At 49.1% G+C, this 24,330-nt stretch overlaps 1 protein-coding gene across 1 annotated transcript in view; it reads left to right on the forward strand.

The window, feature by feature from the left end:
• The window catches only part of MDGA2 (MAM domain containing glycosylphosphatidylinositol anchor 2), a 222,159-nt gene that overhangs the window by 159,401 nt on the left and 38,428 nt on the right, over positions 1 to 24,330 (forward strand). Inside the window, exons 9-10 of the mRNA XM_069016095.1 lie at positions 9,320 to 9,589; positions 24,141 to 24,289. Coding sequence (XP_068872196.1) covers positions 9,320 to 9,589; positions 24,141 to 24,289 — 419 coding nt within the window. The remainder of the gene's footprint in view (positions 1 to 9,319; positions 9,590 to 24,140; positions 24,290 to 24,330) is intronic.

Here is a 24,330-nt window from a genome sequence, read left to right on the forward strand (position 1 = left end):
TTTTGCAACACGTGACAGGATTTTTCCCTCCAAGGTTTTTGGAAAACATTCCTGAAATATCATGAGGAATTAGCATGAGAAGGAAAGACCTTTTTTGTTCGAGTTTGGAGGTTTTTGAGGTCTGAGGGGAAACTTCCTGTGAATAACTGGAAGGGCACCTCTTGGAAAGCAGGGAAAAATAATTGGATAATAAAGTTAATGGAGTGAGGCAGCGAGTCTGGTAGTGAAATAACAACAACCGATTCCATGGCGAATCAGGCCCCATGGAATATTGAGTTTCCCCCATGGGAGGAGCTTGGATTCCCTGATTTAGCCAGGAAAGGACTGGGAATAAGCAGGGAAGGGATGATTGGATCAGCAGGGTTTGGATTGAGCTGCTCTAGAGGAATGGGACGAGACAAAACCACCCTGAGATGAAAAAGTCCTGGCAGGACTCATCCCGGATGTTGGACAACCCTTTGGAATGTGCGGGAAGTCTGTCCCAGGGAGAAAAAGACACAGATATGGAAATCTTTCCTCCACATCTGAATTCCAAAGGAGCTTCCCGGCCTGTGCCAGCTCTCCAGAGCAATTCCCTTCCCAATTTCTGCAGCCACTTCCAAAGGAAATCCCTGATTTATGACCAGCAGGGGCAGCTGGGGAGCAGCTCCCAGGAGAGGCAGCTCCAGTGGCTGTGGAAAACAAGGATACAGAGGGTTTGGGTTGGATCCCAGAGCTGTTGTGGGACTGCAGGGTCTTTTATGGGTCCATAAAACACTCGGAGCTGGGGAAAGTAAATCCATCTCCAACCTGGCCACGGGGTTGGCTGAGGATCATGGAATTCCAGAATGGGTTGGATTGCAGGGGATTTAAGGATCATCCAGTGCCACCCCATGGGCGGGGACACCTCCCACTGTCCCAGGCTGCTCCAGCCCCAATGTCCAGCCTGGCCTTGGGCACTGCCAGGGATCCAGGGGCAGCCACAGCTGCTCTGGCAATTCCAGCCCAGCCCCTGCCCACCCTCCCAGCCAGCAATTCCCAATTCCCAATCTCCCATCCAGCCCTGCCCTCTGGCACTGGGAAGCCATTCCCTGGCTCCTGTCCCTCCATGCCTTGTCCCCAGTCCCTCTCCAGCTCTCCTGGAGCCCCTTTAGGCCCTGCAAGGGGCTCGGAGCTCTCCCTGGATCTTTTTCTTTCCAGGTGAACATTCCCAGCTTTCCCAACCTGGCTCCATATTTTTTATCTGAGAAATGTTTTAAAATGAGTGCAGAGGGGCTTCTTCCCAGCTCACCAGTGCATCCCTGCTCCTCCAGGGCCATTCCTCAATCCTGGGGATGGAAGAGACAAATTTGGGAGCCGGTACCTGCCCATGGAGCAGGAGGAACAACCCAGGGCTCAGCCACGGCTCCCCTCATGAGCTTTGTAGGATCAAAGCATTGTTCCCTGCTGTTCATTGATTTATATTCCAGCCAGGACAACTTTAATTCCATAAAATCCAAGGAACAGCAGCAGCAGGGCCCATAAAAGACGCTCAGCAGAGCAGACACCTTTGAAAACCCACGGATTATGCCCATTTCACGGCGCTTTAAGGAAGCTCCTCATTATTCACCCATCCCGTTCTGGCCCCGGCTCGACAAATAAAGCAAATCATGATTTGTAGATATGGAGGGAAATTCATGGTGCAGCTTTGCCCCAAAGTTATTTTTTTATCTGTTTGTTTACTCATTTGAATATTTTTCACTTGCAAACGTCGCACGTGCTCGAGCACAAATATTGAAGCTCAGGGAACTGGGAGTCGCTGGGCGAGGCTGGTTCAGGATTTCCAGGGAATTTAATGCCCAGCCAAGGAGCCAAACCAGGACAGAGGCACCAGCCTGGAAAATCGCAGCAAATTCTGCAGACAGCAGAGGCGACTTGAAGCTCAAAATCGAAGTTAGAAAACTCCTGAGAGCGGGGACTGGGATTTTCCATTGTAAATCCCTCTGCAAAGCAGGCCCTGCCACGGAATGCAAAAGAAAATTAAATTAATTATCATTTTACAATGAAATTTATCATCAGAATGCCTCTAACTTAAAATTTGGACCTTGCTAGGGATGAGATGAAAATATTAGGAGTCTGTTATGAGAATCTTTAGAGTTCTGACAAGGGCTGGAGGGACAGGACACAGGGAATGGCTTCCCACTGGAATCTCTGCTGGATTCTTCCCATTGGATTTCTGGTGGATTCTCTCCTGGGAAAAGTCAAGTGTTTTCTGTCTCAAATCAGGGATAAAAGGGACAGGATTCACAAAGTTCCAATTTGCTTCCAGGGCCTAAAGGGGCTCCAGGAGAGCTGGAGAGGGACTGGGGACAAGGCATGGAGGGACAGGAGCCAGGGAATGGCTTCCCAGTGCCAGAGGGCAGGGCTGGATGGGAGATTGGGAATTGGGAATTGCTGGCTGGGAGGGTGGGCAGGGGCTGGGCTGGAATTGCCAGAGCAGCTGGGGCTGCCCCTGGATCCCTGGCAGTGCCCAAGGCCAGGCTGGACATTGGGGCTGGGAGCAGCCTGGGACAGTGGGAGGTGTCCCTGCCATGGCAGGGGTGGGATGGGATGGGTTTTGAGGTCCCTTCCATCCCAAAACATTCCAGGATTCCATGAAACAGGGGTTTTCCTCCTTGTACCATGGAGATATCCATGCAGGGCATAGTTTGGAATGCACAGTTCCGGGACAGATTTGCACATCTATTTTAATTTACTCCCAGATGTGCAAATGGCTTTTTTCCATTTCTGGTCATTGTGGTTTCATTGCACTGAAATAAATCCATTATCCACGGTGGAATATCCGTATTCCAAGCTTTGCCTGGAAAATTGCTGTTGTCATTTCACAGGGATCACAGTCCCTGTGTGCTGGAGCTTCCCAAAGCTCCTAAATCCCATCTTGTTTGGTCTTCTCCATGTCCTGGGCTCCAGGTTCCATTCAGGTACCTCCACATCCACCCCAGGAGCTAAAAAACCTGGAAATGTGGCTACAGTGGGTGTAGGAATCCAGGAATAGATGGATTTGGAAGTGTGCTTTTACAATCTGGTCAAATTTGTGGAATCACAGAATTCCAGAAATATTTGGGTTGGATGGGACCATAAGGATCATCCCATTCCACCCCACCATGGCAGGGACACCTTCCCTTATCCCAGGCTGCTCCCAGCCTCAATGTCCAACCTGGCCTTGGGCACTTCCAGGGATCCAGGGGCAGCCGTAGGGATGGGGCATTCCTCGGAATTTTCATTAAATGACTGAGCGTAAGTCCAACACGGTTGGAAGATTCCCATTGTTTCAAAATGATATTTTCAGGATTCGTTTTTGCCTGCCTCTTTGCCATTTTCAGGATCTCTCCTTTTCTTTCCAAATCAGTGTTTTTGGTTTTTTTTTCCCATTTCTTTAAGTAATTTTGCTTTTTCTTTCCACAGGCTTCTGTGGGAATCAAGGAATATTTTGTCCCATAATCCACCAAACCCCACTTTAATCTGTAATTCTGTTTATCCTTTATGGGGTTTATTATGATTTTTCTTAAATATGTGCATATTTCATTTTTATTTCTCTGGAAAAATTACAGATTTAAACCATTAAAAAGATCCAGGTGGTCTGGGATTGCCATGTTTCCATATCCATCTGCTTCTGGAAGTTGTTGGGAGGCATTTCCATGGAGATCATGGCATAGAAAGGGATAACAGCTGGAAGTGACTCAGGAGTTGTAAATACTGAATAATTCACCTGTCTGGATTTGGGATGTGCTCCCACATTCCCGTGTTGGAGAGTGGTTTCGTAGGATACTGAGAGAGGAATGACTCCTATTGTCCCTGGAGTGGCCAGAGGCGTTCTCCTAAGGGTCCTGGGGTTTTGATGGATTCATCCTGGGAGAATCCCCATGGAGCAGGGCTGGCAGGGGGATGCTGCCTGTGGAGGTGCTAGCTGCTCCCAAATTTTTCCAGGGGGGCTGATTGGGCAGTTGGGTTCCAGCAGGGCTGGTTTTAGAGCACTTCCATGTTGGGTATTTACATAAATCCCTTGGAAGGGAGCCCTGTTGGAGCAGGGAATGATCTCCAGCCCTTCCCTGGGTGCTTTCCCAGAGTAGCCAGGGAGCTGATTGGTATTTTTTCGTTTATTTTGAATTTGTTTTGTTTTCTACTGCGTTGAAAGTCAGGACCTGGAGAGCTTCAAAGTTCCATTTCATTTGAGTTTTGAATTCCATATGGAAACAATCCCCAGCATAGCTGGAGGTGCCCGGAAGGAACAGCTGGAGGCTGGAGAGCCACGGGAATAATGACTGCGGAGGGGTGGGAATTGGGAAAGGCTTTGCCAGCATCACAATGAGCCCTGCAGTGCAGCTGAACTGAGCCATCATTCCCCAGCAGGATCCAGCATCCCAGGATCTGCTGGAGGCTGAATTCCCACTGCTGCTTCTCCAGCGGATTCTGGTTCCGATTTTCCCTTCAGAATAAAAAATGGCCATAAGTTGTCCAAAGGAAAAATTCCCAATATTTGCCTTAAAACTGCTGCGAACATCTTCCCTGGGTCCCTTCCCTTCAGTAATCTCTGGCTCTTTCATGGAATCATGGAATGGTTTGTGTTGGAAGGGACTTTAGGGATCATCCCATCCCACCCCTGCCATGGCAGGGACACCTCCCACTGTCCCAGGCTGCTCCCAGCCCCAATGTCCAGCCTGGCCTTGGACACTGCCAGGGATCCAGGGGCAGCCCCAGCTGCTCTGGCAATTCCAGCCCAGCCCCTGCCCACCCTCCCAGCCAGCAATTCCCAATTCCCAATCTCCCATCCAGCCCTGCCCTCTGGCACTGGGAAGCCATTCCCTGGCTCCTATCCCTCCATGCCTTGTCCCCAGTCCCTCTCCAGCTCTCCTGGAGCCCCTTTAGGCACTGGAAGCAAATTGGAACTTTGTGAATCCTGCCCCTTTTATCCCGGATTTGAGACAGAAAACACTTGACTTTTCCCAGGAGAGAATCCACCAGAAATCCAATGGGAAGAATCCAGCAGAGATTCCAGTGGGAAGCCATTCCCTGTGTCCTGTCCCTCCAGCCCTTGTCCCAGATCTTTCTCCACCTTTCTTGTGGCTCCTTCAGGTCCTGGAAGCCTCAATGAGGTCACTCCTGGTCTCCTCTCCAGGCTGAACATTCCCAGCTCTCCCAGCCTTTCCTCCCAGCAGAGCTGCTCCATCCCTTGGATCATCCTGGTGCCTCTGGGCTCACTCCAGCAGCTCCAGGTCCTTCCTCTACATCCAATTCTGGTCTATTCCTACAGAAATATTAAATATATTAATAAATCATTGGGATTTTTGTTATAAAGCACACAACCCCCACTTCCAACCACGTCCTATAAAAGACCTGCTTTATAATCTATAAAACGTTTCCAGATGTTTCTTGGGAGACGCAGGGCTGGAAGTAGGAGAAATTCCACCCAGTTTTCCTGAGCCTGGGAATGATGGATCAGAGGCAAAGGTGGAGACAGAGAATAAAAAAACCCCAAAATTAATTGTCTGGTCCAAATCTTCATTGGAGTCTCCTCCTCAGGCAGGAGACAAATCCTAGGAAGGAACTTTTTCTCACAGGAAAACACGCCCTCAATGACTTCAAAAAATACAAGGAAAGGGAAGAAGCTGGGATGATTTGGAAGCTGGAATGGCTCTGCCTTTGCACTGCACATCCCTGAGGGAATAAAATCATTTATGCGATGTCTCCATCCCATCTTGGAAACGGCTCTGGCTAAAATCATCCTGGATTTGGTGGCATCTTAAACAGGTGGTGGTTTAGCACCATTCCACATCTGGGAAGGGGAGATTCCCACTTCCCACCTGGCCTGAGATATCCTGGATCATCCCCAGGGCAACGGTGCAGCCCCATCCCCATCCAGACCCAATCCAGAGGCTGGACAAGGGGAAACGGCCTCGAGTTGCTCCAGGGGTGGTCAAGGTGGGAATTTTGGGAAGAGTTTCTTCACTGGAAGAGTGGTTAAACATTGGAATAGGATGTCCAGGGAAGCAGTGGAGTCTCCATCCCTGGAAATGTTGAAAAAAGGAGGAAAAATGACACTTTGGATAAGGTTTCTTGGGCATGGGGGGACTCGGTCAAGTTGATGATCTTGGAGTTTTTTCCAGGTATTTTCCAGCTTAATAATTCCAAGATTCCAAAGTGGTGAAGATCCAAAAATACCTTGATAAATTCTGTCATCCAACCTGATTTATCATTTCCTCCTCCGGTTTTCTGGGGTGCCAATCCTACCCCAGGACCAATGAAAGGTTATTCCTTCTCCATCCTGGGTTTATATGGGATAACATCCCTGTGGTGCGAATCCAGCAGTGGCCACAAACCCAATGGAAACCCAGCAGAGCCATGATGATTATTTTTTATGATTATTTATTTATCAGTCCCGGTGCTGGGAGAGAGAAACTCATTATTTGCTCATCTTCAAATGCAAATTGGAGAGGCCAAACCAGCAGGTGAAGTCTCTGCTCGGGACCACATGGTGGAAATAAATTCCGGGAATTTTCTCCATGACAAATCCCACAATAAAAACCTGGATTTGATCCTCACCACGAGGAGCAGCTGTCGGGCTCAAAGCAAACCAGCATCTTGTTGTCATTTCTTCGGATAGCTCCAGAACTTTCCTTTTTTCCATTTTCTAATCCTTAAAACATGAATGTACTTAGGCTAAAAAACTTCATTAAACATTAATAGGGAGCCTGTTTTAACTCCAGCCCCGTTTGTTTCCCAAAGATAATTGTGGAAGAGAATGAACCGTGCTCCCTTGGCAGATTTGCTGGATATTTTTCCAAAACTAATAGTGGAATTATGAAAGGAAAGAGGAGGGAAAAAGTAAATTAAATCAAATTGCCAAAGCCTTGGGGAAGAGCTGATGCAAATGAGTTCAACGCAGAGAAGTCACAAACAACTCCAGTTTTTCTTCCGAGCATCTGGGAAGTCACAATCCTATAAAAACAACAAAAAACCCGACAGAAAAACGAGCTCTTAACTCCGGTTGGGGCTTTTATCAGCCCTTCCCTTTGCCATTAAAGTTATTACCTGCAAAAGTGGGATTCGGGAATGAGCAGCCCGAGTTAATTTTCTCCTCCTGTCACTGGGGATCATCAGCCCCTGGATAGATGGGAATTGTGGGGTTTAAAGACTCTTTTGACCTTAAAGGCAGGGGAAAGTTGCATTTAAAAGCTATTTATGAGGCTGAAGTAGCTTGTGAGTAAATAAAGCAAGGCGAGAAGAGAGAAGGGCCTGAATACAAATTTCCGTTCAAGTCGTCAAACAGAGCTGCCACAGGGAGGTGAAATCGTTCCCTGGATTTGGAGCATTAAATGGAAGCAGCAAGGAAAACAAAGGAGGGAATATTATTCCAAGCCAGAGATGAGTTTTGGGTGTTCAAACATTCCAAGGATTTATGAGCAAGGGGAGAAAATAATAGAAAAATTGTCCATGGTCTGGTCACAACTTCCATGAGAAAGGGAATGAAATATCAGGAGTCTGGAGGTTGTTGATAGCTGGGAAGGAGACAGCAACCAGTGGAGAACCTGAGGATAAAATGTTCTTGGAGAGTGGAAAAGGAGAACTCCTTTTGGAAAGGGAGAGGGAAAAGGAAAAGGAAAAGGAAAAGGAAAAGGAAAAGGAAAAGGAAAAGGAAAAGGAAAAGGAAAAGGAAAAGGAAAAGGAAAAGGAAGGGAAAGGGAAAGGAAAAAAATTGAAAGGAGCTGGAGTGGACTCTCTGAAGATCCTTCTCTTCAGGGTTTCCATATTTTAATGTTTCATGTAAAACAGCTCTTGACGAGGACACAAAACTTCCCTGTGCCAGCCTGGAATGGGAGGATCTCAGGAATTCTTCCCTCTCAGGGGTTAAAAACTGAGCTGAGTTCTTTAGAGAGCCAGAGTGCCCTGGCATTCCCTGGTTTGCATCCCGTTGGGAACACATTTCCCATGCGTGTTCCTGGCTCTAGGGAGCTGTGCTGACAAGAGCTCTGGCCAGGTTATCCTTATTTTCCAGCAGTGATGAAGTTTTCCAAAGGCAAATGGCAGCAGGAAGTGGGATCTGTGCACATGCCGGGCCTTGGTTATATTTTATTTATTTGGTGTTTTGCTGGAATCAAAAGGAATTTGAAACTGCGCATCTGAATTATTTAAAACCGGTTTCATCAGAGTTAAGGCAGAACAGGCTGCTCTGGCTGGGGGGAACTGGTTCATTCTGGGCTTACTGGGACAGCAAAACCACCACCGGAATGGAGAACAAAGATCCAGAGATGAGGATTTGTGGTGAAGCCTGACAGCCGCTGCTGGGATAGGGCGTTCATGGAATCATGGGATATCCCGAGTTGGAAGGATCCCACGAGGATCATCCAGCCCAACAATCCCACCCCGTGCATGCCTGGAGCGGTGTCCAAGTGCTCCTGGAGCTCTGGCAGCCTCTCTCCCACAAGAGAGGTCCCCACTGAGCACAGAGTCACCAGCTCAGCTCTGTGCCTGCAGTGTTGGTGCCTTGTGCACTTTATCCAAACCAAGTCCCAGAATTCCAGGCTGGTTTGGGATGGAAGAGACCTTCCAGACCATCTCATTCCACCCCTGCCATGGGCTGGGACTCCTTCCACTAGACCAGGTTGCTCCAAGCCCTGTCTGAGTTAAAGCAAGGCTTGTATTGGTTTTATTCAGTGTTGATCCAGAGGATCCCTCAACAAGAACCTAGGTTAGTCCTGTCTCTAGGACAGGTCCTAAACAAGAACCTGGGTTAGTCTTGATTCCTAGGACTGGTCCTAAACAAGAACCTGGGTTAGTCTTGATTCCTAGGACTGGTCCTAAACAAGAACCTGGGTTAGTCCTGTCTCTAGGATGGGTCCTAAACAAGAACCTGGGTTAACCTTGTCTCTAGGAGAGGTTCTAAAGAAGAACCTGCATTAGTCAACCTGCATTAGTCTTGTCTAAGACAGGTCCTAAACAAGAACCTGGGTTAGTCCTGTCTCCAAGCCAGGTGCTAAACAAGAACCTGGGTTTAACATGTTTAGTGTTTAGGATGTGCAAAGAAGAAACCACTCAAGCTCCTGCAACAGGAGGAGACTGGGTTCGTCCTGTCTCTAGGATGGGTCCTAAACAAGAACCTGGGTTAATCTTGTCTCTAGGAGAGGTCCTTAGCAAGAACCTGCATTAGTCAACCTGCATTAGTCTTGTCTAAGACAGGTCCTAAACAAGAACCTGGCTTAGTCCTGCCTTTAGGCCAGGTCCTAAACAAGGACCTTTGTTAATCTTGCCCCTAGGCCTGGTTTCCCCACTCTAACCCCCTTCCGCCCTCCCTGTGTCTCCACAGACCCCCCGGCCGTGGAGCCAGCATTCCTGGAGCTGCGCCAGGGCCAGGGCCGCGGTGTCACCATGAGCTGCCGCGTGCTCCGGGCCTACCCCACGCGGGTGCTGAGCTACGAGTGGCGCCTGGGCAGCAAACTGCTGCGCACGGGGCAGTTCGACCTGCAGGACTCCACCGAGTTCACCGTGAGCAGCCTCTCCCGCGACTCCTACGGCATCTACAACTGCAACATCATCAACGAGGCGGGCGCCGGCCGCTGCAGCTTCCTCGTCACAGGTAGGAGGAGTGGATTTGGGAACCATTCAACTTTTTACAATGGCTTTTTTAATGTTTTTTGAAGGAATTGTAGGCAGTTTGTTCAACTTTCCAAGAGGAGCTGAAGTTTCTCTTCAAAACTCTGCTCATGGAGCGTTTGGGTTTGGTTGGGTGAGGCTTGATGGGCCTCGATCAACAAAGAGGAGATTCCCAGACTTTGAGAGTTTGAAATGTCTGGGTTGGGAGTAGGAGAAGGAGATAAATGGACATTACCAAATGTCAGCCCCTGGCAGGGATTGGAGCAGCTGTGGTGGGAAAAGATGGATAAGAGATGCAAAAAATGGGAACCAAATTGTCATCAAAGGGATCGATAACCAAGAGGAGATCCAGTACTAAGAACGGGGTCATTTGGGACCAAGGAATGAGAAGGTTTGGGGGGTTTTTATGTATAAATACGGGAAAAGTTTGGTAAAGAATTGTGTGGTTGGAATGATTTCCACTGCACATCCTGGGACATGTGGGTGGAATGATTTCCATGGCACATCCTGGCCAGAATAAAGTAATTCCAGATTCTCCAATGCCTTAAAGGTGGTGCTGGAGAGTTTCCTTTATTCCTGAGTTTCGGTGACAGTGGGGTCTTGGAGGACCTCTTGGATAACTCAACTCCTCCTTTGGTTGCCAAAAAGATCCCGAGATTTGGAGAAGTTGATCCATCTTGAATCATGTCCAAGTTGAATCATCTTGAGCAGTCTTGTTGGGATTGTGGTTGGCGAAAAGAAGGAGATTCAGCTGGTTGGAAGATCAGGATTTCTCAGTGGAAAATGACAATATTCCTTCTCCATGGGCACCTGGCAGGGTGGATTTGAGGGATTCACCAGGCAGCAAAATTCCGCTGTTTGAAGTGGTCACTAAAGTTGGATTTCCTCTTCTCTCCAGCTTGGAGAGCAGGGTGGGCACATCACAGGCTCTGACAACTTCCAGCTCCTCGGGAACAGAGGGATGTTGGGATTTGTTCCTTTTCTCCAGCAGCAAAGGACTTTTACACAAAATCCCAGGCTGGGGGAGGCTGTGGAGCCCCCAGGATCCTCCCGTGGGATGTAATTAATGCACGGATGGAGCCAATCTTGGTGTGGCTTTTATCTTTGGGATCTTGGAGCTGAAAAACTTGGATCTTGGAAAACTGGGGGGTTGGAAGTCTTGATTTTAACTCTATTGGAAATTAATGACACTAATCAGGAAGGCTCTGCTGCCTGATCCTGCGAGAGCCGGTGCCTGCAGCAGATGTGTCCAAGCTGAGGTCTTCAGATTCCCGGAATCCCATCAGGTTTTAGGTTCCACATCCCTCTGGTTTTCCAGGCTGTGGTGGGTGAAGAATTCCCAGTTCCTCTGCACCAGCTGGGAGTGGGCTCAGTGGGGACTCTTGGAGGCCAATAAGAGCAGCCTCAGCCTCCCTGAAGAGTCCTAAAATGTCTCCAAACCCACACTGGATATGGGGTTTGAAGCCACCTGGGATACTGGGAGGTGTCCCTGCCTATGGAAGGGGTTGGAATGAGACGATCTTGAAGGTCCCTTCCAAGCCAAAAAGGTCTGGGATTCCTGTCAGAGCAATTCCTGTTTCAGCTCAAAATTCCCCCAAAAGCTGCTTGGAAAGGAATGATGGGAAAAGAAACCAACCAAGAAGAAATTTCAGGGTGTTTAAAGGAGGAATTCCATAGAAGGAAAGATGCCCCATTGTTGGTAGGGCTTTATCCCAGTTTGACTCCAGTTAGAATCACCTGGACACAGGGGTTTCCTTCTGGGATTGCTGCCAGCCTGGCAGCTCCCAGGATTCTGTCACATCCCAGGAAAATGAGCATTATTATCATCATCTCTGTCACCAGAAGAAGAGGGAAGGATTTCATGGAAGAGCTGCAGATTCCCTCTCAGGGACCCTGCTCTGATAACAGGACAGACTCTCCAGATGCATCTCTTTTGCAAAAAAAGGAAACCATTTTTTCCAGCTCCCCAGTTGGTTTTTTCCTCAGTAAAACTTGGTTTAGCAGGAAAAAATGTGGGTCTGCTTTCATGTGGAGACTTTTTCCTTTCTTGGACTTATCTATCCCTGGAAGTGTCCAAGGCCAGGTTGGACACTGGGGCTTGGAGCACCCTGGGATAGTGGAAGGTTGATGAATACCGGAATATGATGAACTTTAGCGTCCCTTCCAACCCAAACCATTCCATTATGGGAATGGCATCCCCTCGGCAGGAATTTCACACGGCACAAACATGGTGGGAACACAGCAAATCCTGCAATTCCTGATGGTTCTGCTCCTTCCAAATGGGATCCAACATTTGGCTCACACCATTCAGAGCCTGCTGGAGGTGTTTTCACAGCCACCAACTTCTCCAAATCTTGGGAGTTTAGTCCCAAAGGCAGCTCTGAAGGAAAGCAGAAAAACTGTTTGGCCTCAAATGGGTAAATCTGGTTCAGTTTATCCATCAGGATTTGGACCCCAGACTGTGGGAATTTATTCCAAGGCAATTATTTTGCCACAATTGGGGCAGTTGGGAGTGGTTTGAGCAAACGACAAAACTGAAAATGAGTCCTAAAATGATTTTATGATGTTTTCCATCTCCCAGCCCTCCCTGTGCTCATTTAGGGCTCATCCCATGGTGTTCATTTATGTCGGATTAAGGATGCTGTATGTAAGACTTGGACTTTTCTTAGTATTTTACGGTTAAACCCGAGTTTATTTAGCAAATAAATGCTCTGACACTGCTCTCAGAGCAGCAGCTCTGCTGTGCTCCTGATTCCCAGCAGCACAGATGGAGTCGAAGCCCTGGGGAACTGAAAATGATGAAAAAAATGATGAAATGGTTAAAAAAGGAGGCTTGGATTTCACCGGGAATGTGAATAGAGAGAAGAAATTGGGCACTTCCTAGACATGACCAGGAAAAAAAAGTGCAATAAATAACTCCAAGGCAGGAATGTGGCAGTTGTGTGGAGCTTTTGTTTCGGGGTGAATAATGGGTTGTTGTAACCCATTTTAAGCTGGGTTTATTCCTGGTTTTTCATGCAGGAGAACAGAAACGTGCTGGACTGGGGCTGCAGAAAACCATTGGTGTGCTCAGAGAAAGCTTTTCAGTGCAGCATTTAAGGCTCCAAAGATTTATTCTGACCCCAGAGCCTGCAAAACCTCCTTTTTTTTTGTCCTGTATATTTGGAGCCAGATTGGAGGAGATGAAAGCCAAATAAATCACACTTGGAAGAGGGGTTAATTTATAGCATCTGGGCCAACGTGAGGCAGATGTAACCTGCCAGTCTCTTCGACATAAATACGAAGTGACAAGGCAAATTGTGTTGGTGGGGAAGCAGAGCTGAGTTCATGCTCCTCACAGCTTCACCGCCTCGATGTTTTATTCAGGGCTTGATAGGGCCAGATCATATCCAGAGAGCAACAAAACGTGGCAGTGGCTTCATAAAACCCTGCCAGGGCTGGGAGCAAATAAATCAAAACAGATCCATGAATGGCAGAGAGGCCGAGGAGTCTCCCTGAGGGAGGGTTTGGATGCTGGAGAAGGAGGGGGATGAGCACAGGACAAAGCTTCTCCCTCCCTGGAGCAGCTGCTGAGGTCCCAGAGGTTCCTCCAGGACACACCTGAGCCCTGCCTGGGTCACGGCCTGGCCTGGCCAGCTGGGGACACTTCTGGAACAGCTTTTTCACAGTGGCTTGGGTTCCTCAAGGCAGGGTCTATTGATCTCCATGTTTTCCAGCTTCCCAGTGTGCAAAGGAGGGGTGAGGGATGAAGTGAGATTTGTTTCTTCTTCTTTCTTCTTCTTCTTCTTCTTCTTCTTCTTCTTCTTCTTCTTCTTCTTCTTCTTCTTCTTCTTCTTCTGTTTCTTCTTCTGTTTCTTCTTCTTCTTCTTCTTCTTGTTTCTTCTGTTTCTGTTTCTTCTTCCTCTTCTCCTTCTCCTCCTCCTCCTCCTCCTACCTCCTCTTTCCACTCCCTCTTCCACACTATTATTAATATTATTATTATTATTATTATTATTATTATTATTATTATTATTATTATTATTATGCAACATTAACAAGTGACAGGACAAAAGGGAACGGCCTCAAATTGCACCAGGGAAGATTAAAGTTGGATATTAGGGAAAAATTCTTCATGGAAAGGGCTGGGAAACACTGCCCAGGGCAGTGGTGGAGTCACAATCCCTGGAATTGTCCAAAACCCATAGATGTGGCCCTTGAGGCCATGGGATGGTGGTGAATGTGGCGGGGGTGGTTTGACAGCCAGATTTGATGATCCTAAAGGTCTTTTCCAACTGGAACAATTCCATGATTCTCTGTGCCCCTCGGGAGTCGTTTAGGATTAGGATTACCTAGAACTGAGTTTACCTGACAAGCCTTCAGCAGTTCAAAGTTTGGGAAGCTTGACCCCCTTGAGCTGGAATTTGCTCTGCTGGGGTTGCCCTGGGCTGAATTTGTCCCCAGAATTGTGTCCAAAGAGGGATTTTTAAGGAACAGAGACAAAATGTTGTTCCCTATCCATAAAATTCTTTAATCGGGGCTGGATACACATCCATGTGGGATTCCTTCCTTAATTTCCACTGGGAATCTCTGTCCACAGTGGATGGGGCTGGCTTGGCAGGGCTATAGATTTAATATTAGAATTCAATATTTCCATTATTCATCACAGCCCTGGGTAGGGCTAAACAAAGCTCTAATGGAATTCCATGGACTTAATTCCTTTTATCAACCAACTTCTGATCCCACCAGTGAGGGAAGACAGTTTGGAATGTTAATTCCGTGTTGTTCTGGCCTGTGGAATTTTTCTGCCATGGGATATTGCATTAATTAATGAGCTCATCTTTAATTATTTACTTTGTCTTACATCACCCTGGCAGTGCTTCCGGCCAAGTGCAACATCAAGCCAATCAAAGGCTAATTAGGGAGGCTTTAATTGTTAGTTCGTGATCCGAGCTTTCCCTTTCCTTGGAGCTCTCGGAAGCTTTTTGGAGCTGGTGATGCTGAATTGAGAGCCGAGCAAACCTGACAATCCAAACACTCCTTCCTTGCCAATCCCTCCGGAAGGGATTATCCCCATCCATGGCAGCATTCCGGTTGTGCCAGGAATAATTGAGGTTGGAAAAGACCTCTAGGATGGTCCAGTTCAACCAGCACCCACCACTTGGATTATTTTTCCCGTGGGAGGAAAGTTTTTGTTCCCAACGACTTGAGCAGCGTTTCCCTACTGAAGGTGGCATTTAACCAATTGCCATAAAAACCAGTTCTCTTCAGAATTTTGGGATATTTATCCTAGATGCCTCCAGCGGTGATGAACAGGGAAAGATATTTAATGGAACCCTTTTATTTAGAAGATAACTCCTGGATTTCACTGGGGATGTGCTATGTGAGGATATTCCCATTCTTTGGAAAGTTCTCCTTGTGCCAGCAGGACTTTGTCTCACTGGAAGTGGTTAATTCATCTATTTTCATGGAATTATGGAATATCCGAAGTGGGAAAGGACCCACAAGGATCACAAATCCAACCCCTGGCCCTGCCCAGACACCCTAACAACCCCACCCTGGGCATCCCTGGGAGCGGTGTCCAAGCACTCCTGGAGCTCTGGCAGCCTTGGGAATGTGCCCATTCCCTGGGAAGCTGTTCCAGTGTTCCACAGGGTAAATCTTTCTGTGGAATTACTGCTCCAGGTCACATCTGGTGGGTCAAACTAAAGAAAGATTCAAAGATAAATTTATTTAGACTGGGATGATCCAGTCCAACCAACACCCACCACTAAACCATGGGACACTCAGGTACCTCACTCTGCCTGAGGATTTCACATCTCCTGCCTTCCCTTCCCCCAGGAAACTGGGATTTGAGGAGATGGACACTGGATCATCCCTTCTGATGATCCCAGGATCCACCTCTGGAAGGAGCTCTTTGGAAACTCGTTCAGGAATTTCTGCCTCAGTGTTTGTTCTGTGCCCTTGGCACAGTTCCTGGTGGCGGAACACTGTAGTTCCCACTCAGGATATTCCATATCCGTGGTCCTCAGCATGGAGCTGGGATCATTTCCAAATTCTCACTGGAACAGGATTCCCAGAGAAGCTGTGGCTGCCCCTGGATCCCTGGCAGTGTCCAAGGCCAGGTTGGACAGGGCTTGGAGCAGCCTGGGACAGTGGGAGGTGTCCCTGCCCATGGCAGCTGTGGAATGGGATGAGTTTGGTCTCTTCCAACCCAAACCATTCTGGGATTCTTGGTGTGTCCCAAATCATTTTACGCTCATTCCCAAAAAAATCTGAATATTCCTTGGAACACCACATCCAGCATCCCTGGGATGCCTCCCCCCACCCCAAAAGACACCTGCTACCGGAAGTTTGATGGGAAGTGGAAAAATTCATCCAAGACCAAAGGTCCCCTGTGCTGTCACTGGTGTGAGCTTTAAAATTCCTGCTGGAGCAGCAGCACCATGGAAAAAATCCTTTTCCATTCAGCTGCCAGGCACGGGGTGGGGGGGATGTTTATTTGAAGTAGAAACCCTGGAGACTCCAAAAGAGCCCAGAGCAGCTCCTGAAAATATCCAGCAGGAAAGATCCTTCCCAAGGCAGGCCGAGCTTGGATGTTGTTGTGTTTTCCTGCTGAATTCCTGCCTGGTTTTGGAGGATTGGGATGAGGAGGAGCTTTACCTTGGCAGCAGATTCTGCCCTGCCCTAAAAACTTTACCAGGGCAGCTTAAGCCACAGGTGGGCAAATGCGACAGACAATTCCCACCAGGAAACAGGAATTTTTCATGGATCTCCTGCCCCAACGCCCAGCAAAGGCAGTGGGCTCTGAGCCAGTGAAAGCCTTCTTGGCAATTATTCCAGAGTCCGGAAATTTGGGATATTTACTTCATCAGACTAGCAGGCCGTGCCAAATTTTTGGGAAGGGGACAAGGTGGGATTGCTGGATCTCAATCCTGCTTTTCCTGTCAGCAGCAAGGAGAGTAAAATGAAGTTAATTTGTTCAATGCCGAGGCTGGAGGATGGAATTTGGGATGGAAGGAGACAGTGGCTGAGGTTTTCCCTCTGCTGCAGATTTCTGAATCCTGACTGCAAGCCTGCCCTGGAGGGAGAAGGAAAATAAAGGGATTTCACCCCAAAAAGTCATTGCTGAATGTGATCCAGAATCGCGGACTGGTCTGGGTTGGAAGAGACCTTAAATCCCATTTTGTTCCACCCCTTTCCATGAGCAGGGACACCTCCCACTATCCCAGGCTTCTCCGAGCCCCATCCAACACTTGGGCACTTCCAGGGGCAGCCACAGGGATGGGGCATTCCTTGGAAATCTGCATTTCAGTCCATTCCTGGTTGGAATTTTGTCCCGTTTCTCCCTCAAAAATGACTCTTTGTGGGATGTGAGGGAATTGCGGGCTGGCTCTGGAGTGGTTGGAGCAGCCACGAGCTGTTGGATTTTTTGGGAAGTGGGGAGCCCACAGCTGGGAAGGGACAGGGAGAAGGAGGAGGAATGCCAAGAGGGGAGAGCTGCAGCTTCCTAGGAAGTCCTGAGAAGCTTGGGAAGCCTTGGGGGGGCCTGGCTGGACCTGGGATCCATGGATGGAACCTGGGTGGGCATGGACACCTCCAGGTGTGGAGGCAGAGCTGTGGGAATGCTTGGGAATGCTCTGGAGCCCGGCCAGGGGCTGGAGTCGATCCGGAGGCTGCTCCTGTTCCTTGTGCTGCTCCAAAGATTCCACGGAACTCTCCTGGCTGCATTTCCCTGTGCTCTGATCCTGTTTTCCCAGGAGTTTCCCCATCTCGCCCCTCCTCAGAGGCCTCAGCTCCCTCCCTGTGCCTGTGGTGACGCTTCATCATTTATTATTTACAGTTCCAGGATATCCCATCCCTTTCCCTGCCCATCCTTCAGGAACCCGGTGTTCGGCACTCCCTGACAAGTGACACCCCTTCCCCCTTCCTCACCTGCCATTCCCGTGGGATTTCTGCAGGATTCCTGCTGGGAACAGGAAAATTGTCACCTCCACACTGAGCCAGGGATTTCTTTGGGGGTTCTGTAGATCCCATTGCTTCAGGGATTTCTCCCTGTGTGCGAGCCATGTAAAAATGAAGGCATGGAATGCTGGCAGCTATGGATATCTGGGAATGGGAGCTTCCCAAAACTCACCCATCCCAATGGGGGAAGCAGGAAGCTCCAAATCCTACTAAAACTGGATTTATTGATCCCTCAAGGCATCACTGCCCCAAATTGATGGAAATGGAGCTGAGGAACCCCTTGACCTCCTGGTGTCAGGTTGGGATGAGCAGGAAGCATCGGTGGGATTGGGAATGCCATGCGGGGAGCAGCAGGAATTGCCGGAAGAGGAACGGGAGCTCTTGCACGGCTCAGCCAGCAGATGTCACCTTTGGGTGTCGCTGGGGAGGAGTTGGATCCTCGGGAAAACCCCAGGGAAAAGGAGGAATCAGTGAAGGACACGTGCAGAAGGAATCTCATGGATGCCACGCGGAGCATTCCACACTTTTCCTACTTTGGGATGTTGGGTTTCTGTGCCTGGAATGGGAATGGGAACCTCCAAACCCGTTTGGGATGGACAAACCTCAGATCAACTGAAATTTGTGCCTCAATTGGGCATTAAAAAGTTCATTTTATTCCCAAATCATCCCTTCCCTGCAAGTTCCAATATCTTAATAAAGCTGTAAATATTTTGGGAAGAGATTTGTCTGGGGAGGGTGGGAAAGTCTCATCCCTAAGTTGCCGGTGGGAGCAGCAGGTACGGGGTTGTCTGTGCCTGCAGTGAGGAATTCCCTGGAGGAGCTGCTTCCAGGGAATTATTTATTACTAATATTTTAATATTAACAGACTTTATTAACTTTAACCCTGCTCTGCACTGCTCAGTCCAAACAATTCCAGGCCTTGGAATTCACTCCTAGAGGACAGGGAAGGCCTTGGAAGTCCCTCCTGGAGGGTTAAGGAAAGGCCACATCTCCATGAACATCCTTCAGGTCCCTCCCAACCCAAATAATTCCCTGATTTTCTGCTTCCGTGGTTCTGGGGAGGCTGGGGATGATGGAGATGATCCAGCTGCAGGACTGGGATGAGGAGCAGATCCAGGAGGAGTTGCCTTTCCCAAAGGATTTTGCCTTTCCCAAAAACAAATAAAGAACAAAACATCTTCTCCTTCTTCCTGCAACCCTTCCATAAAAGAGAGATCCTGGAATCAAACAGAGCACAGGAATGGGCAGCATTTTCCATAAACTCCGTGTCTCCCGGTATTTCACACAGTTAAAGGCAGAGTTTTAGTTAGGATTTTTGCTCTCCCAGCATTTTAAGGATGGAAAGGGCCGGAGCTGAGGCTGCCAAAGGGGGAAGCATTTATAAATCCCTGATTTTATCTCCTTTCCCTAAATGTTTATGGGGGCTGTGATAAAGTGGGAGCTGCTCACAGCCAGCTGCTGTCACTGGGAGTGCCATAAATACAGGACAGAGCTGCTGCACTTCCCGAGCCCCCAACTCCAAGGAATTGGCAGAACTTGATGGGAAGAAAAAGGGGAATCAGAGGAGGAGATGATTCCTCGAATGCTCTGTGTCCATACAATTCCCAGTGTTTGTTCCTGCAGGACTAGGAGCTGACACCAATCCCACCCTCTGCAGCTCCAGCTGGGATCTGGGACATTCAGGAGAGAGGGCTGGGGGCAGTCGTGGCATTGCTGAGATCCCTGTGCTGCTCTGCTCTCATCCCAGTTGGAATTTGCAGAGCCCAGTCTGGCAACAATTCCTTTAAGGGAACTTTTTCCCCTGGGATAAATAGCTGCGTGATCCCAATGAATCATGGGAAGAGGAATCCTGGCTGATCATTTTTTCTGAAAGGGACCAGCTGAACCTTTTTCATTTTTTTAAATTTTAAAAACGAAAATTCCCAAGTCTTTAGGAAGAAGGAATAAGGAATGTGAAAAACCTCATTCCCTCTTTTTGCCTGGAATGCAGAGCCTCTTAAAGCCCATTTAACAGTGGGAATGATCATTCCCAATTAAATAATTCCTAATCCAGGAGAACAATCCTGGGCGTGTAATCGACTTTCTTCTTGCAGGATTAGATCAATGATCCTCCTGGACTTGCTCCTCCCGTCCAGTTTTATTCTCTCATTGCTTTATGACATTTATCATGTTGTGTAATTGGCTTTTTGTGATACAGACACCAAAAATTCTCTTCTTTCCCCTTTATTTAGAAACACAAATTCCCAAGTCTTTAGGAAGAAGGAATGTGGAGTCCAAGGACACAGAATATTTGAGATGCAGCTTTGATGGGCTACAAATGGACAGCTGAGAAATTCAGGTGTCAGGAACAGCTGGGCCTGAGCCAGATTTATTGTCCGGGATCTGAGGGTGAAAGAGACGGGAACACTGCAGGGAAAGATGGGCTGAGGAAGCCACTGAGCCAACAACTCAATCCTCTTCCAAGGTGGAAAACAGCTCCGGGTTTGGAGGTGGGGCGGGAATTGGTCACCGAGAGAGGGATCCCTTTTATCGGAGTGAAATCAAACCGCAGCACCGATATCTGCTAAAACCGGGAGAATTGGGATAGAAACCGCTCTGCCTCTGGGTTTTCCACGCCGAGGGATGATGAGAAATAATCCTTGAAGCTCTGGATTAGGACACTTCAGTCTGTTTGGTGAATAAATGGGAATTTGGGGGATTTCAGAGCCAGGAGGAGGAGGTCGTTTGCTTGCTTTTAATGACTTTAAACACAGGGACAGAGAGAGGGACTTTGGGGAAAGGACTGGAGTGCCAGGACAAGGGGGAATGGCTTCAGACTGGAAGAAAGTAGGGTTAGCTGGGATCTTGGGAAGGAATTCCTAGCTTGTTCAGGACAGTTCTCCAGCTTTTAGATCCTGGTGGATTGTGGGATGGAGCAGCTGAAGTGACTTTTCCGTTTTCTTGGTTTCTCTAATTCAGTGCCTCGGTGACTTTCAAACCGTTTTTGACCTTACACTGGTATGGGGCTGCTGGATAACGTTGGGATGTTGGGATGCACTGCTTGGAGGGATTGAATGCTGCACAGCAAATGCTCATGACTGAAAATGTTCACCTCGGGAGAAGGCTCCAGGGAGAGCTCCGAGCCCCTTGCAGGGCCTAAAGGGGCTCCAGGAGAGCTGGAGAGGGACTGGGGACAAGGCATGGAGGGACAGGAGCCAGGGAATGGCTTCCCAGTGCCAGAGGGCAGGGCTGGATGGGAGATTGGGAATTGGGAATTGCTGGCTGGGAGGGTGGGCAGGGGCTGGGCTGGAATTGCCAGAGCAGCTGTGGCTGCCCCTGGATCCCTGGCAGTGCCCAAGGCCAGGCTGGACATTGGGGCTGGGAGCAGCCTGGGACAGTGGGAGGTGTCCCTGCCCATGGCATGGGATCTGAGGTCCCTTCCAACCTGAACCAGTCTGGGATTCTGGAATTCTGGGATTCATCATCTCTTCATTTCTCTTCAAAGCTTTGTTGGCCAATGTTGCTCTGGTGGGGTGTTGGCCAGTTTTGGGGATTTGTCTGGAGGCACAGAATCCCAGGATGGGTCAGGCTGGAAGGGACCTCAGGGGGTCACTGGTGCCACTCCCTGCTCCAGCAGGGCCATCCCAGAGCCCAGGGCACAGGAGCGTGTCCAGAGGGCTCTGGAATATCCCAGGGAGGAGGCTCCAGCCCCTCTCTGGGCTCTGTTCCAGCCCGGGCCCTGCCCAGGGCAGCAGTTCTGCCTCCTGTGCAGGGCAATTGCCGGGCTCAGGCCCTGCCCGTGGCTCTGGTGCCGCTGCCGGGCCCCGGAGCAGAGCCCGGGCCCTGCCCTGAGCCCTCCCTGCAGCCAGGGACACCCAGGGCTGAGGGCCCCTCTCAGCTGGGGCTCCTCTCGAGGCTGAGCAGCCCCGGCTCCCTCAGCCTGTGCTGGGCACGGAGATGCTCCAGCCCTTCCTCATCCTCACAGCCCTCCTCTGGGTCCTATCCGGGAGCTTCCTGTCCCTCCTGTCCCAAGGATCCAGAGCCAAGGGCTGTGGGGACAGGGAAGATTTCCAAGCCCCGATATTCCCCATTAACTCCCACAATTCCAGAGGCCACATCAGCTTTCCCTGCACTCCAAACCCCATCCCCTCTTCCCGAAGTTTACAAGGGAAGCTCTCAGTGTTGTGCTGTTGAATTTCCAGCCTCTCCATTCCCAGTGTTGCGTTCACAGGGATTTGGGATAATGCAGGTCCTCACGGCGCCTCATTATTCCCCCAAAGGTGACGGCGTCGTTCAAGTGCCCCTCTTGTGACAAGTGGCTCATTATGGCTCCTCTCAGTCCCCCCAGAGATCCCATTATATCCAACAGCACTGGGAGTGGGAAGAGGATAATTTGCATCCAGCATGAGCTTTTCCCATTATTCCCACTTCTCCGAGACAAGGAAAACAAATCATCTCCACCGCTGCTCCCTTTTTATTCCTGCTGCAGTCCCTTTTATCCGGCAGCGGTTTTGCTTTGCTCCTTCTCCTTGGGATATTGTGTTTGCTCCTTCCCTGGGCGATTGGGAAAAATATCTTGGCTGAAAGGGCTTTTTATCCTTGGAAAAGAAAAGCGTGGCTGGAGAGGGAAAAGCCGGATCAATAAGTGCCACGTTGGTGTTTATTCCCGGGATTTTGCTTTTGTTCCTTTGCATTTCTGGGGTTTTTTTTAAGGCATTTTTCCCTCCTCACTGCTTTTCCGATGATGGGAATTATCCCATTTGGAATTTGAAATGCCTCCCATCCCTCTCTATTTCCACCTGGAGGCAGGGATAGTTTTGAGGAGAAAATCCCAAAATTCAGTGTTCATTTTGGCACAAACTCCTAAAACCCCAATGAAGGGAAGGCCGTAACAAATCCATACCCCTCTCATATTCCATGGGACAGGCAGGCCATGTTTTCCCAGGTTTTTCCAGCCCTTTCCTAATTATTCCCACTGCAAAATCCCTGCAGAAGTAGAGCATGGAAGTAGAAACTTTGGGAAGTGGGAAATCGTCATCCTACTTTGTTTTTTCTCTAATGAAAAGCATCTTTTGGTCGTTTCCAGGAGGAAAACACATGGAAACATTTTGTTTTTCCAGGTTTTCCCTGATTTTTGGATATTTTCAGTGACAACATGGAGCACAGCAAACCCCGGATTGCGTTTGCCCCCATCCTGTTTCTTATGGATGAGCAAGGATGGACCCGTTCCATGAAAAACCATGGAATCATGGAATGGTTTGGGTTGGAAAAAGCCATGGCAAGGGACATTTTTAAGGAAATCAGGCTGTTCCAAACTGCATCCAACCTGGCCTTGGACAATTCCAGGGATGGAGCATCCACCTCCTATCTTGGCAAACCCTGTCCATGGATTTAAGTCAATCTGAACTCAGATTTAGTGGATTTGGGAATGTTTTATCCTCTCTTTGGGAAATCATCCTTAGTTTTTCCCCACGTTTATGAAGGATGAAGGCTCAGAGGTGCCGGTGATCCCCTCGTTTTCCCAATTCCATGGGAGATTCCCTTTTCCTGCCTTGTCCTAACCACAACTAAATAAAGATCAGGCACCTCTGCAGGTTCTTCAGGACAGCTTGGGAGCCTTTCCACTTGGGAATGTGGAGGGGAAAGATGGGATGGAGGCAGCAGCAGCCACTGGGAATATCCAAATCCTATTCCCAGCTCTGGGATATCATTTTTGCCAGTCCTGGAGGCTCCTGGTGTAGCTCAGGAGAGTTTGGGGCTCTGTTTTGGTACCAAAATTCCAAACTGTCTTTGCCACTGGATCCATGAATTTTTCCTCTTCCATGCCCACACCTGGAGGAGGGAAATAATGATAAAGACAAAGCATGGCCATGAATCCTTAAAAAACGTGGATGGAGGAAAATAACCCTAAAATGTGATTCTGGAAGAAGATATTGAACAAAACCACTCCAAACACCAGGAGAGGGGAGGAATTGCAGTTGGATCTCAACCCTTGGATCCCAGGAATGAGAGGTTGGATCCCAGCCCTTGGATCCTGGGAATGAGGGGTTGGATCCCAGCCCTTGGATCCCAGGAATGAGGGGTTGGATCTCAACCCTTGGATCCTGGGAATGAGGGGTTGGATCTCAACCCTTGGATCCCAGGAATGAGGGGTGCCTGCAGTTGGATCTCAGCCCTTGGATCCTGGGAATGAGGGGTTGGATCCCAGCCCTTGGATCCTGGGAATGAGGGGTTGGATCTCAACCCTTGGATCCTGGGAATGAGGGGTTGGATCTCAACACTTGGATCCCAGGAATGAGGGGTTGGATCCCAGCCCTTGGATCCTGGGAATGAGGGGTTGGATCTCAGCCCTTGGATCCCAGGAATGAGGGGTGCCTGCAGTTGGATCTCAACCCTTGGATCCTGGGAATGAGGGCTTGGATCCCAGCCCTTGGATCTCGAGAATGAGGGGTTGGATCTCAACCCTCGGATCCCAGGAATGCCCAGCTGAAGTTACTTCCTGATGATTTCCCTGTGTTTTCCCTCCTTTTCCCTATGGATGGGTGAATTCTTGCGTCACTCCCTGGCGATTCCGTGGTTTCTGGTTTCCCTAATTCCATCCCTTTTTTCCCCAGGAAAAGCCTACGCCCCGGAATTCTACTACGACACCTACAACCCCCTGTGGCAGAACCGGCCCCGGGTTTATTCCTACAGCCTGCAGTGGACGCAGATGAATCCCAACGCCGTGGATCGGATCCTGGCCTATCGCCTGGGAATTCGCCAGGTGAGCGGGAATCACCCGGGCACGATGAGCCTCTGGAGCCT

The sequence above is a fragment of the Aphelocoma coerulescens genome, chromosome 5 (assembly GCF_041296385.1).
Source record: "Aphelocoma coerulescens isolate FSJ_1873_10779 chromosome 5, UR_Acoe_1.0, whole genome shotgun sequence".
NCBI lineage: Eukaryota > Metazoa > Chordata > Aves > Passeriformes > Corvidae > Aphelocoma > Aphelocoma coerulescens.